This window comes from Macrotis lagotis, chromosome X, assembly GCF_037893015.1.
Source record: "Macrotis lagotis isolate mMagLag1 chromosome X, bilby.v1.9.chrom.fasta, whole genome shotgun sequence".
NCBI lineage: Eukaryota > Metazoa > Chordata > Mammalia > Peramelemorphia > Peramelidae > Macrotis > Macrotis lagotis.
This window is the reverse complement of record NC_133666.1, coordinates 692,254,678-692,269,038: the sequence shown is the minus strand read 5'-3', so window position 1 is coordinate 692,269,038 and position 14,361 is coordinate 692,254,678. Positions and strand designations below refer to the sequence as shown.

The following is a 14,361-nucleotide window of genomic DNA, read 5'->3' as shown; positions in this document are numbered from 1 at the left end:
TATCTCTGTAAGGTTTTGTTATAAAGTGCTTCCCAGACGTGGCCTCCTTTTCACCCTGGCTGCATCGAAGCCAAGTTTGTGAGAATCGGGAAAGGCTTGTGGCAGTCCCACCATCTCTTCAGATTCACCTCTGAGCCACTGTCCCTGGAGATCTCCAGGCTGACTGAGGGCGGGGCCCAGGTAGCTTCCTGTCCTTGAATCCCCAGCCTTGGGCTCTACTGACCAGGCACAGTAGGCATGTGGTGAATGCCCACAGACTTGATTGGCTGTATCCCATGAAACGCAGGCCCAGTCCTAGTGTCTGCATCCCCCTGGCCCAAAGTCCTGGGGACTCCCTTCCATCTTTGCCACAAGCTCCAGAATGAGAGCTTGGGATCCCTCAGAAGTGAGTGCCAAACTAAGGATCTCCTTTCCGTCCAGGGCCCTCAAGGAACCGAAGGAGCTCAACTTTGTCTTTGGGGTGAACATTGAGCAACGGGATCTGGATGGCATGTTTATCTACAATTGTAGTCGTCTGATTAAGATGTACGAGAAGGTGGGCCCGCAGCTGGAAGGAGGCATGTGAGTATCTTCCAAGAATCATCTGGAGGTGGCCTCTTCTGGAGACCCTGAGGGTCTGTGAATGAAGGGCCTCTTCCTTTCTCCTTCCCAGGGCCTGTGGCGGGGTTGTTGGAGTGGTGGATGTGCCCTATCTGGTCCTGGAGCCCACCCACAACAAGCAGGACTTTGCTGATGCCAAAGAATATCGGCATCTGCTGAAAGCGATGGGCGAGCACCTGGCCCAGTACTGGAAGGATGTGGCCATTGGTAAGAAGGCAATTGGGAGGAGTGGTACCGAGGCCTCTTGTGGCCCCCTTCCCCATGGCTGATGGCGGTTTGTCTTCCAGCCCAGCGAGGAATCATCAAGTTCTGGGATGAGTTTGGCTACCTCTCAGCCAGCTGGAACCAGCCCCCATCCAGTGAGCTTCGTTACAAGCGGAGGAGAGCCATGGAGATCCCTACCACTATTCAGTGTGGTGAGTCCAGAGAGTTAGGATCGATGGGTAGCTCTAGATCCCACCCCCTTGAGCCCTCTTTGAGGCCTTCCCCTATAACATTCAGACAGAACCAGCTAAGAGGAACTGCAGACAGATTGGACCCCTCCTGTTCCTGCAGCCTCCCCCCGGGGGCCAAGGTTAGGAGAACTCTCTCGGAGGCCTGGACTTTTCCCCCTCGACCCCATGTTATCCTTGGGATATAAAAGTCCGGAAATGACTCAGCCAGGGTGAGGGTGATTTCCTGCCTCCCAACTTTGTAGCTTGGAGTTGGCCTGTGGTCAGACGCAGTATCCAGAAGTGATTCAGAACAAAATATTGTGTGCTTGGAGACCCTCTGACAGCCACTCTGCAAGACCCAAGAGATAAGCTAGTTCCTGCTCCCCAGAAGTCGGAACCTCCTGGTAGTTGGAGCCACCCCAGGGAAGGTGTTCTCTGTCCCTGGAGATCTTTAGGCAGCTGTGTCAGGAAAAGAACATTGCCTTTGGTATCTAATGACTTGAGTTTGAGTCTCATCTCTTAAACTTAGAAACTGGACATGTCCTTTTTCTCATCTAAGTCCCAGCTTTCTCATCTGCAAAATGGGGATATAATAGACTAGTTATAAGGAAAAGTGCTTTGGAAAGTCTTCAAAGAGGTTTGATACATATAGTGTGACTTTGAGGAGAAGGGGGCTGGTACACGGGGGGTGCCTGTTTCAGATGGAGGCCAGACCAGAGGGGTGCTGTCATCCCTGAGGGTCCGGAACTCTGGAGAACTCTGCTTCCTTAAGGACATGGTGGATGGTTGTGGGACCCTTTGGGTCCCCTCTGCTCACCCCACCCAGGAGCTTGATACTTGGTAAATGAGTGGCCCAGGTGGGGTGCTAACTGCCAGGACCCTTCATTTGGCAGATTTGTGTCTGAAATGGCGGACGCTGCCCTTCCAGCTGAGCTCTGTGGAAAGGGACTATCCAGACACATGGGTGTGCACAATGAACCCTGATGCTGAGCAGGACAGGTGAGGGGCCTAGGGAGGAAGCTCCCAGAGGGCAGGGACACTGCATGCTTGTAAAATAGACCTGGGCCCAAGCAGGTTCCCTTGGTGGCTCCTGGGCTTCCCAAGGTTCCCCTTCAGCACCACCTTCTGTCTGGGGGGGGGCACAGCTGCAGTGCATCTGAGCAGAAGCAAAAAGTTCCCCTGGGGACCCTGAAGAAGGACTTTAAGACCCAAGAGGAGAAACAGAAACAGCTGACAGAGAAGATCCGACAACAGCAGGAGAAACTGGAAGCCCTGCAGGTGGGTGGGCCCCAGCTGTCCTTGGGCCAGAGCTCAGGCTGGACAGTGGCCAGGAGCCAGTGGGATCGGGCCTGACTCTTCGTTTCTGGCGGGATGTGGGGCCCCAGAGGCAGGATTCCAGCCTGGGCCCCAAGCTGGACTTCTGAACCCTCCCGGCTCCATCAGCCTCCTTTCTTAGAATTCCCTTTCCCACCTGCTCCCCTCCCTTCCCAGCAGCCCTCCCCTTCCCCACTCTACAGCTTCCCTCTTCCTCCTCCAATCACTGTGTGCCTGGGGTGTGTCCCCCAGAGAGAGAGAGCATCTCACTCAGCCAATTGAGGTCAGGTGTTGCCCAACAGAGGGCCTGGCACCACAGAGATGCTTCTGACCTTGGGCCAAGTCCTCTTCTCTTGAGGATTTGAATCATCAATCCCTTCTCTACTCCCCTTCCATCTCTTAATCCGAGGCCCTCTATTCCTATGCCTCCCCAGTGTGTCCCCCAATGTCTGGTAAGCCTGCTGGCTCCCAGACTCTCTCTCTTGTCTCTTCTCAAGCACAGGGGCCTCTGTGGGGCTCAGTTGACTCAGTGGGGTGGGGGTGGGGGAGAAGCAAGCTGTTAATTGCATCAAGGGATATGGGTGAACTTGTCTAATTTGTCTTCCCTGCAGAAAACAATTCCTATCCGATCCCAAGCTGACCTGAAGAAGTTACCCCTGGAAGTGAGCAGCAGGCCTGCCATGGAGGCAAGTGCATCCAGGGCCCCCCCAAACTTGGGGGCTTTTCCAAGGGGAGACCAGATGAAGTTTTGACTGTTGTCACCCTGTCCCATCTTTTCCAGGAGTCCCATGCTGTCCGCCGACCTCCACGTCCCAGGTCCCCTCCACTGCCTGCTGTGATTAAGAATGCTCCGAGTCGACCTCCTCCCCCTCCGCCCCCACCCCCACCATCTCCCAGACCAGTCTTCCCAGCCAGAAGGGGCCCTTTGTCTGCCTCCCCGAGACCAACCCACTTGCCAGCCCAGGAGGAGGCCAGCACATCCAGGATGTCCCACCCAGCTCTGACTCCTCGGAAGCCCAGCAGCCCCACTGTCAAACCGGCTCACAGAGTGGTCTCCGTGGTGAGGTCCCCCACATCGCTTGTGCTGAATTCCAGGCCCCCCCGTGACGTGCCCATCCCCAAACCGGTGAAGACCCCAGTGCTCAAGAAGCCAGACCCGCCCAGTAAACCTCAGGTGATACTTTGCTTCTCCACCACTTAACAGCCCACCCACAGCAGTCTTGTCTCCCCAGCTATGCAGGGGTCTCAGGCCTGCCCTCCACTGCTTGATCTGAGCCTTGCTTACACTAGACTTGGGGCCACCTGGGACCTTCCGGGTAAGGTGAAAGGGTGTGTGTATCACCCAGGAATGGTCCAAGGATTCAAACCCTGACTCAGGTCGGCACTGTGTCCATTCAAGTCTGTCTCTCAAGTAATTGGACCAAGTAGACCAGGGTTATCCCTGTTTAATCAAAGAGGAAACTGAGGCCCACAGAAACTTGAACCTTCCCAGGGCTCTTTGAACCTCACTGCCTTGAGTAGAAGCATGTTAGAGGAAGGGAGGGCTCAAGAAGGACTGTCCTGCTCTGGGTCTGCTCACCCCTTTGGGCAAAAGGAAGTGGCCCTTAGTGTTGGGGTAGAAGGAAGAAATGCCCTTCTGGGAGCAGGGCCCCTTTCTCTCTGCCACGGTGGTGCTGCCCAGGGTGCAGGGGAAACCCAGATGAGGAAAAGTCCCAAGAAGTATTCTGCCAGTGCAGATCCACCTCTGCCCCAACCTAGACCGAGATCTGCTTAGGCCCCTCACTCCTTGTGCATTCAGAAGACACTCCTGTCTTTGAGCTTCCTCTTGGAGTTCTCCGAGGTGAACTGATTCCCTCCTCCCTTCAACCCCCCACCCCCACCCCAGTGTCTTCAGAGTGAGGCCCAGTTTGGCTAGCTTCCTACGATTTCTCACCTGAAAATCACCTGTCAGAAGTGATCTCTAACCTGAGGCTTCCTGGAGTCCCCTTGGCTCCTCTTTTAAGGGGCCAGGGATGTGGGGCAGAGCATCTTGGGAGACTCAGAGGGGTTAGGAACCAAGACACCCCTCAGCAGCTGGGCAAACAGTTGGCCATGGCATGTGGAACTGGGATTCTTGGGGAAGGGCCCCTTCAAACACAACCCCACCTTCCTGGTCCCCATTGTAAACTACTGTCCTTTTCTCTCCAGATTGTCAGTGCCCGGAAGAGAAGCTTTCCTCTGACAGAGGACGAAGCTGAGGAAGATGTGGATAGGAGGAAGGATAAATCCAAGCGGGGCAAAGTCCTCGTCGTGAAAGATGAAAAGAAGGATTCAAGCGAAGTTGTTGTAGAGGTGAGTGAGGCCTCACACCCCATTCCCCAGGAGACCACGCTAGGAGCCCCCTTGAGGGCAACTACTTACTAACTGGGTGACCATTGGCAGTTCCTTCTCTTCCCCTCCCCCCCGCCCCCCGACCTCCTCAAGCCTCATTCTTCTCCTTTATGCAACCCTAGATAATCTGGTGGTCTTATGACCTTGGAGGGGTTGGGGCAGACTTTGTGTTGGAGATGGCTCTCAAAGGTGCCAGGTTCTTGGGTCCTCAATGGGGTTAGGCCTCACGTGGACAGGTTGGTGTCTGCAAGGCCTGTGGCCACCTCTGTCAGAACCCTGCGGCAGGAGGATGACCAAGGGTGGAAGATGGAGCAGGGTCCTCAGGAGGCATTTGTAGTCATTATAGTTACTGGACACCCCAGCAGTTTTTGGACCAAGGGAGAGATCTGGTGCCTTTTTCTGACTGTGAAAGAGGAACTGGAAGCAGGAGAGATGAGAGGCTGGGACCCAGAGCAGCTGGGCCACTCCTCCCAAGGCTTTTCCTGGTTAAAAAGCACCTTCACCCTTGGAAGCCCACCCGACCTGTGGCACATTTTCTTGCAACCTCTCTATTCTAGTTCCCTTAGAATCTGGGTTCTGCTTCAGCTCCCTTGCTCGATACACATTGGACACAGTGGGCATCTATCCCTGTGAGCCAAGTGCTGGGGATGCACCATGAAGGCCAAGAAGGAAGGATTCAGGTTAAGGTCAGGGAGAGAGAGCCTTGATAATCTCCTTAAGGGGTGGGAAAAGCCCAGTTTGGAGAGGAGGAAGTAGGGCCATTAGATTGGAGCCAGATGGTGAATAACACCAGGTTCCAGGTGGGAGGGTCCTGTTGGATTCCAGAGACCTCAGGGAGGCAGCCACAAAGGCTGACAAGCAGGGCCAATGTGTTGGACAGGAAAATAATAGTCCAGGAGGTGATGGGGCTTCTTAATCTCAGCCAGTGTGGAATGCATGTAGAACCAAGGAGACCCAGCCAGAGAATGACCAGAAGAATAAGGACAAGAGGCTGAGGTCTTGAGGAGGACTTGACAACCACACTCCAGGAAGAGAGAAGCATTGGGCTCTTTTGTGGAATGTTCATTCTGAGGCTCTTGAACATCTGCAGCTCTCCAAAAATGCCCTGCTCTAAGACCGAGCCCAGGGAACTGAGTCTGACTCTCTTCTTCCATGATTAACAGATTCTATCATTGACATGCTTTCATCCATTCTCATTATTCTAACTTAGTCTGTTTCCCACTCCCTACTCCAAGATTTCACGGTGTGCCTTAGAATAGCTACACTAAAGGCGACAAACTTTCCTTTCTCTGTCCTTCCTTCTTGCCCTCATTGAGACCTGACCTCCTGGTGACCATCCCTAGCCATGATGTCTAGCTGACTGCTCTTTGACTCATATTCTTTATTTGAGGCTCCCTCACTCTCCATTTGTAGCTACTTCAGACTGTCCCTCTCCTCCTCCTCCTCTGAGTTGACCTCAAGCTACTTCTGCTGCCATGTAGCTCTAGCCTGCTGACTTCCAGGACATCCCCCTTTTATGACTTTCTCTTCTTTCCCAATTCGTGTGCTCTGCTTAGACAACATGCAGAAGGAGGGAGCTGAGAACAAAAGGGAAAGAGGAGGTTAGAGCCATCCCTCCAGCATTTCCATGTTCCTATCTTTCTCCCAGCTATTTTGCTCTCTCCCATCCCTTCTTCCCTGCCTTTCATCTGTCTCTTCTTACTGTTGCCCCTTGGGAATACCTCCCCTCTCCTATAATCCTTGCCTCCTCATCACACCACAGTGATCGGGGTCTCCTAGCTGCCAAGTCCAAAGGGCCTGTTCTCCATTCTTCTCAACCCCTAGGCAGCCTGGGACGCTGCCAGTCCTCCCCTCCCCTCTCAGTCTCCTGCTTGTCCTCCTCCATGCTTGGCTGCTCCTTTGTCTCATTGTCTGGCGATGGGTACCCTGAGGTTCTGTCCTCTTCTCCATGAGCTCATCAGTTCCCATGGATTCCATGATAACCATCCTGATGGCCCCTGGTTTCTTTCTCCAACCCTGACCTGACCTCACTTCCCATCTTCCATTTTCAGTTGTTGGATGTTTGCCTGGAAATTAAGAAACATCTTAAAAGTCCATGTGTTCCAGCCTGGACACATGATGAGTTTTTCCCAAACCCTTCCTGCCAAGGGTCTCACAATCTCACTCTCATTCCCACAGCCATTTGGGGTCAAGCCCTTCGGTTTCTACTGCAGCCCCTCTCCCCTGTCCTTAGACCCCCTTTGGAAATGATGTGTCAAGGAGAAGAAAGGGCAAGGAAGCAGGTCTTGCTGGGTAGGGGCAAGAGGATCGCTTCTGTACGACATATTAGACTTTTTTTAATCTGTTTGCAGCTCTCCGACAGTGCCAGTGAAGAAGACCTGACAGAACTGAAAAAAGCCCAGAAAGGTGAGAAGGGAAAGGAAGGAGGGTAGGGTCATCTGGAGTTGATGGATTAGAACATAGACTTCCAGTTTTATGGCCAAGTACGGTAGCCACAAGGAGGCCCGAGTTCTCTTCCCAGATGACTTCTGATGGCAGCTTGACCCAAGAGCTGTCTTCAGAAGCTTAGTCTGGCTTGTGCTTTGACTGGTGGGCAGTCTCTCCTCCTAGTCCTTTCTTGGGACCAAGGAGGGACAAACTGTGGCAGAGCCAAGGCAGGGGTGGCAGTGGAAACCCCGTAACTGTCGTCTCTCTTAGATAAAGGGCTCCATGTGGAAGTGCGGGTGAACAGAGAGTGGTACACGGGTCGTGTGACTGCTGTGGAGGTGAGCAAGCATGTGGTGCGTTGGAAGGTGAAGTTTGACTACGTGCCCACAGACACCACTCCGAGAGACCGCTGGTGAGGAAGGTGTCAGGGCTGGATTGGGGGGGGGGGCAGTCCTGGGAGGGCCCACACTGAGTCTGACTCTCTGGCCCTTACCAGGGTTGAGAAAGGCAGTGATGACGTAAGGCTGATGAAGCCCCCCTCCCCTGAGTACCAAAGCCCCGACACACAACAAGAGGATGAAGATGTGATCACCATTGAACCTTCAACCTCAGACTGCATCCGCATCGAACCGGACACCACTGCCCCCAACAGCCAAGAGACAGTGGATCTGCTGGTCCAAACCCTTCGGTGAGCGCGTCTGCTTCTGCTCCTGTCGGCCTCCACAGCATACCCCTTCCAGGTTCATTCTGATCTCTCACCTCTGGCTAATTTCTTTTTTCTGTAGGAATTGTCTCCGGTATTTCTTGCCTCCCAACTTCCCAATATCAAAGAAGGAGCTGAGTTCCATGACCCCAGATGAGCTGATGGCCTTTCCTCTGGTGAGTTGAGGGTATCTATGGTTTGTTTCCTCAATCCCTTAGCACCCTCTCCTCCCCACCCCAGTCACCAGGTGACTACTCCCACTCTAGCCCATTCCCTCAGTTCCCCTCCCCGCAGCTTCCCACCTCTTGTCAGTTGATGTCAAGGGATGAAGACAGCGAAGATGATCCTTGGGTCTTGAAAGGCCACTAAGGTGCCTTTGGCTGGCTCTGGTACAGTCATACCCCCAGCAGCAGCATTCTGCAGCCCATTCTGGAGGATGATAACCTGGAGTTCAGGCTGAGGACCTGCTGGTCAGATTTCTTGTCCTAGGCTGGAATTCCAAGGTGAATTTGGTTCCAAGAGTCCTGTGTTTGTGAAGCTTGGACTTGGGGCAGAGGGGAGTCAAAAGGAATTCAGGAGGGGGCCTCATCATACATTCAAGACTTGGAGAACAATGGGGACTGGTGCTGAGTGAGTCTGGGTCTAAGTTGCCTGAAGCTATTGTACCTCCTGCTGGTCTGGTGCCAGAGGTGGGAGGATGCTGAGGGACTCTAGAAGATTCTAAAGGCTGGCAAGAAATTTTTGGTCCTTGTTAGAACTGAAGAGAAGTGACTGAGGGAACACCAGTGGCTGGCCCCCAGCCCGAGGGCCCACACATGCCCATCTAGAACACAGAGCAAGGGGATCCTCTGCATAGGAGCAATTGAGCTTTCACTCAGCAGGGGTCTGTAGTTATTAGCAGTCACAGGTGCCTAAAAGATGGAGAAGGTCCAAGGGGTTGATGGGTACTGGTCTTTTCACTCCATGAAACAAGATTCTCTTCACTGCCAGAGGACTCTCCCATCCACAGACCCAGCTCCTTTGGGCTTCCTTGAGCACTGGGACCAAAGGGACTGTGCTTGGCCACCTTTAAATAATGGACACAGCACAGTGAGAGACAAGATGGCTCACTGAAGGAGGTGACCAAACCAGGGCCAACCTCGAAGCCAGCTGGAAGAGGCTAGGCTAAGTGAATGACCCTACTGACTCATCACTCTGCAGAATCTTCTGGAAGAGATGTTCAGCCATTCAAAGGAACCTGTACTGTCCACACACACTGGGAATATCAAAAGATGGCCAGAGTCTGCAGTCCTTGGAGGACTTCAGGCAGAGTCTGAGGTTCTGGGGTTCTGTGATCAAATGTGGAGCATCCTTGATCAGCTGCACTGCAGCCTATCCTTGGGAACCTGAAGCAATGGAGTGCTGCACCTGGGCAGGGGCAGGTGTCAGCATTCATGGCCCTTCTGGTTTGCTGAGTGATCTGACATTTGATCACATTTAATCCTCAAAACATCTGTAGGGCAGGTAGTGGTTGTTTTATCCATTCTGTTGATAAGGGAACTGAGGCAAATAAAAGGCAATGCATTGACTCACCTACAGTCATATAGGGGTGTGAGGCAGAATTTGAATGCAGTCTTCTTGATTCCAGGCCTAGTGGTCTCCGTAGTTGCCTCACCCTCAAGTCCTCTGTACCACACTGTCCCTGGTGGGCTGTTCTTGGGTCCCTGTGAAGTCCTGTAAAAATCTGCCCGAGTAGGGGCAGCTAGGTGGCGTAGTGGATGAAGCACCAGCCTTGGAGTCAGGAGTACCTGGGTTCAAATCCGGTGTCAGACACTTAATAATTACCTAGCTGTGTGGCCTTGGGCAAGCCACTTAACCCTGTTTGCCTTGCAAACAAACCTAAAAAAAAAATCTGCCTGAGTTTAGGACAAGTCAGGTTGATCAGGAAGGGGGAGGTCTTTTTCCTCAGTTCTTGTCTTGTGTTCAGAATGGCCAGCCCTTCAGATGCAAACCTGGCCCCGCCCCCCGCCCCCCCCCCCCCTCTGCCTGCCTTGACGCCACCTCTTCTTCCTCTTCTTCTCCAGAAGGAGTATTTCAAACAGTATGAAGTGGGTCTGCAGAATTTGTGTAACTCATACCAGACCCGTGCTGATGCCCGTGCCAAGGCCTCTGAGGAGAACCTCCGTGCCTCCGAGAAGAAATTGCGTGAGGCAGAGGAGAAGCTACAGAAGCTGAGGACAAACATTGTGGCCCTGCTCCAGAAAGTGCAAGAGGTGGGTGGCCCTCCCTGGGGTGCCGCTCTGAGCTCTGAGACTCTGAGCAGCCTGATCTCTGAGACAGAGCCCCATCTCCAGGGGCAAAAGCCCCATCTCCAGGGGCAAAAGCCCCATCTCCAGGGGCAAAAGCCCCATCTCCAGGGGCAACAGTGAGGGTCTCTCAGCATTCAGGAGCCGCCTCTAATACACCAAGCCCTGCGTTGGTCTCTGCAATCTTACAGCCAAGCTGGGAGAGGCAACATTCAAATTTATACGTAAATGTAAAATATATTCAAAATTTATTCTGAGTTGTTGTTGGGGGGAGGCAGGAGCAGCTGGAGGGTGTTGGGGAAGGCATACCAGGGATTGATTCCAGGAGTTGGAGGGGGAGAATTCTAGGCTTGGGGAACAGCCTCGGCAAAGATGTGGAGGCTGGAGGTGAGACATCCGAGGAGCTGCCAGGAGGCCAGTGTGAAGAGCCGTGGCCTACAGGAAGGGCTTTAACTACGTATCAGGGAATCGTCTGTGCACGGTCCCCACTGACCAGCCAGCCAGATCAACAGAGGTGGTCCCTGCCAAGCCTGAAAGGTGGCCCCAGGTGAAGACAGGTGGCTCTGTACCCCTCACCACCTCCCCCCCAGGGTCTCAGATGGGCGGGCCAGCAAACTGGAGGGCAGGGACTGAGAGTCCCCTGGGATGTCCGCCTGGTTCAGCCTCTCTCTTATTCCCCATTTTAGGACATTGATATCAACACCGATGATGAGCTGGATGCTTACATCGAGGACCTGATCACCAAAGGAGACTGAGCCGGGTGCCAGCGGGGCAACTTGGAGGCGAGCGCTGTGGCCAGGGTGGCCCTGGGCGACCGCAAAGGGCAACTCCTGGCCTGGCATGTAGGCGCGGGACCACATCTTCTTGGGCCCTGACCCACCCAGGACTCTTGTGTCTTCACAAGAAGCTTAGAAACCTTGTAGTTCTTCAGATTCCCCTCCCTTTGTTTATAAATATTTATTTTTAAATGAAACGAGAGCCCACGAGGTAATGCTTTTTCATTTACAGCAGCAGGAGGCCCTTCTGGTGGGGGGTTAGTCCTTTTGGAATGGAAGCCCTCTCTCCTTTTGCCTAATCTTCCTGCTTATGCACATGGATGGCAGTGGCAGAGGGGGCTCCATCCTCCACTTTCTGGAATGAAGGCACCAAAGGAGAGGGTTGGGGCCTTCTGGGGCAGGAGAGTCACTTGGTGGAATCCATGGATTTTGGTGCTCTTTCCATTTCTGACTTTGGAGGAGGGATGAGGAAGAAGCAGGAATGGCTGGGCATCCTGGCAGGTCCTCTTACCCTTCGGAGAGCAGGATCCAGGAGGATGCCTCACGAGACGTCATCTAGCGGATATTCCCTGACCCGATAATAAAAGGTTTAAAACTCTGTGCCCTGCCATCTTTGTTTCTTCCTTTGCTGGCTTGAGGACACTTCCTACCATGCCACAGCAGTGTACCAGGTCCCTGGGCTTGAACCCTGGCTGTCTCTCCCCACTTCTTTTCTGAAAAAAAAGAAGATTGTGGGACTCAGTGGTTTCTAAAGACACCCCCCCCCCCCCAGGTGTGGGGCTGATCTCTCAAATGGAATTCTAAACTGACTTACATAGGTGGGAATGACTTACACCGGCAGCAGAATCCTTAGAAGAGTCTGGTCATCTGTCCTGGATAGACCAGGCATAACAGATTTGCTTGGAATGTATAGTCGGTCACTGAGCTGTATCTACAAATACACATCGACATCCGTGTGGAGGGAGGGGTACGGCAGGGAGGGCAGTCTCCACCTGTGATTTCATCATCCCTGGGCATCAAGAGGCCTTGAGGAGGCGAAGGAGGTGACACCTGTCATGCCCTGCTCCTGGACTCAGGAAGACCTGTGTTCAATTCTGGCCTCAGGCACCAGTTTGAGACCTTGGGCAATTCATTTCACCACTGCCTGCCTCAGTTTTTCTCGGGTTGTCATGAGGATCAAATGAGATAACCTGTGTAGAGTGCTCTGGAAGCCTTAAAAGCACACCAAATGTGCTAGCTGCTGCTATTTTTATTTGTTAATGAAGAAACTGAAATATCTTGACCATGTCAGAGGCAGGATTTGAACAGCTCTCTGTGTTCCCCAGTCTGGTGCTGTGTCCTCTACACCAGTGGTATTCAGCTCATAGAAACAGGGACTGGACCCCTGTGGGCCGTATATTGACTTTATTTTAAAATGTACTATCTCTGTTTAATTGTATTTTTATCTGTTCTGTTAAATATTTCCCAATTACATTTTAATCTGGTTTGGACTACACTCCTATGTGTTGTGGACCAGCCTCTGATTTTCCCCATCCCCAAATGATGCAGCTTGAGAGCTTGTCCATTACAGCTGTATAGGCGACTCCCAAGTGTTTTGGGACCTGTTTTCTCTCCTTTTCTCCTAGGCCCCCCAGCCTGTTCTAGGTCCTGGGCCTTCATGCTGAGGCCAAGGGAGCCCACCTGCCAAAGAGAAGGCCTCTGCCTGTGGCCTTCAGCTGGGCCTGGCAGTTTCTCCTGCCTGCAGAGTCCCAGTGCTGGAGAATGTCATCAAGAAAACTGACCAGAGCCTTCCAGCATTCAGTAGTCCCACTATGGCCTAACTGGTATCCATCCCTCTGTCTTCCAGTCTGCCTAAGGAATCCAGGAAGCCTTGGGATTGATTCAAGGCTTGGGACTCAAGTTGGGACTCAGATTAATAGTATGATCACTATGTCATCTACTCAGCCCACCCTGTCTCTCTTGAAGCTCTGCCTTAAGACCCATGGATTTTTGGCACAGATATCACTGAACACGTCTGTAGGCGATGATAGCATCAGACCAGGAGGATTTGTGTCCCAATGTCCATCTAGTCATCGATGACTCCATTTGGAAGCCAAGCATTTCATTGGAAGGAGAGAAGGACTTTAAGCTTAAATAGTGATAATCTGGAAGGTGAGCCATTCCTCCAATGTACACAGATGGCAGGAAACCCCAAAGCCATAAGCATCATTGATCCTAGGCTTATCTTAGCTCTCCCAAGGCAATTGTTGCCTCCTACTGGCCAGGGGCAACTAGGTGGCATTGTGTATAGAGTGCTGGAATCAGAAAGATCCAAGTTCAAATCAGGTCTTAGACATTAACAGTGTGATCCTAGGCAAGTCACTTCACCCTGTTTGCTTCAGTTTTCTCAAATGTAAAATGAGCTGAAGAAGGAAATGACTTCTACTCCAGTATCTCTGAAGAAAACCCCAAATGGGATCACTAAAAGTCAGATGTGACTAAACAAAACTTGGCCAGGAAATGAACTCAACTACCATGGATCTAAAAAGGAGGCCCCATACCCCAGAAACTTGTACCCAGAATGATTTTTGCCACTACCAAAATTACCTTTTTAAGACCTTTGAGACCTCTCCCAAATCGCTATGGGGCGGCTTGTAGAGGTGGTCGTGGGATTAAACTGAGAAAATAGCCTTTAAAAAGAAGACCTGGGATGGTTTCATGACATACTCTTCCTGGAGTCGGCAAAGACAAAAACTTGTCATAAATGGTTGACCAGAAGATCATCTTCCTTAGTTCTTGTGCACTGGGTCTGATTGCTGCTTCTGAGTTTTCACCCTGGCCTGTCCTTGTAACCACCTGCACTTTGTTCACCCCCCTTTGGGAGATGGTGGGGGCCAGGAAAGAAGAACCTGGATTGGATGCGTGTCCTCACTTTGTCCCTTTTGGACTTGATCATTAAGCTATTAGTACATGAGAGGAATGCCAAGAGTAGAGTTTAATTAGATTTCAGCTATGCTTCTGATAAAGTATATCATAGTGTCCTTGTGGAGAGAAGGATTAAATAATAATATAGATGGCTGGATTCAGAAGTGATGAGCTAGCTGGACTCCGTAAATATCGTACATTTTTGGGCAACTCTGGTGTCCCCTGGGGCTTGGCACTTGGCCCTTTGATATTTCATAAAGATAAAATCATAGATGGCATTATTCTCATTAAGTTTCCAGATGACGCCAAGTGGGGAACCATAGAATCCAGACCCCATAGGATGTGGTTCAACGGATAGAACACTTGGCTTGGGCCCAGCTCTAGCCTCAAACTCTTTGCTGGGTGACACTGTGCAAGTCACTCCCTCAAGCTCAATTTTCTCATCTTTAAAATGGGGATAGTAGCACTTGCCTTGTAAGGTTGCTGTGAGGATCAAATAAGTTATTTGTTAAGCACGGTGTAAATACTAGTCATAATTATATATAATG

General features: G+C 52.0%; 1 protein-coding gene across 4 annotated transcripts in view; it reads left to right on the top strand.

Moving 5' to 3' along the window:
- Positions 1 to 11,509, top strand: part of MORC2 (MORC family CW-type zinc finger 2) — a 54,406-nt gene extending 42,897 nt beyond the window's left edge. For 2 of the 4 annotated variants that reach the window (XM_074206364.1, XM_074206368.1), the window contains 13 exons: positions 421 to 561; positions 653 to 807; positions 888 to 1,016; positions 1,928 to 2,033; positions 2,180 to 2,312; positions 2,960 to 3,034; positions 3,130 to 3,522; positions 4,536 to 4,679; positions 7,070 to 7,124; positions 7,416 to 7,557; positions 7,642 to 7,833; positions 7,931 to 8,024; positions 9,912 to 10,384. In XM_074206364.1, the coding sequence (XP_074062465.1) occupies positions 421 to 561; positions 653 to 807; positions 888 to 1,016; positions 1,928 to 2,033; positions 2,180 to 2,312; positions 2,960 to 3,034; positions 3,130 to 3,522; positions 4,536 to 4,679; positions 7,070 to 7,124; positions 7,416 to 7,557; positions 7,642 to 7,833; positions 7,931 to 8,024; positions 9,912 to 10,256 (2,104 nt within the window). In that variant the 3' untranslated portion in view covers positions 10,257 to 10,384. Of the gene's footprint in view, positions 1 to 420; positions 562 to 652; positions 808 to 887; positions 1,017 to 1,927; positions 2,034 to 2,179; positions 2,313 to 2,959; positions 3,035 to 3,129; positions 3,523 to 4,535; positions 4,680 to 7,069; positions 7,125 to 7,415; positions 7,558 to 7,641; positions 7,834 to 7,930; positions 8,025 to 9,911; positions 10,385 to 10,819 lie in introns of those variants that run through there. The other 2 variants (XM_074206365.1, XM_074206366.1) reach the window with 2 other exon arrangements.
- The last annotated feature ends 2,852 nt before the right edge of the window (positions 11,510 to 14,361 follow it).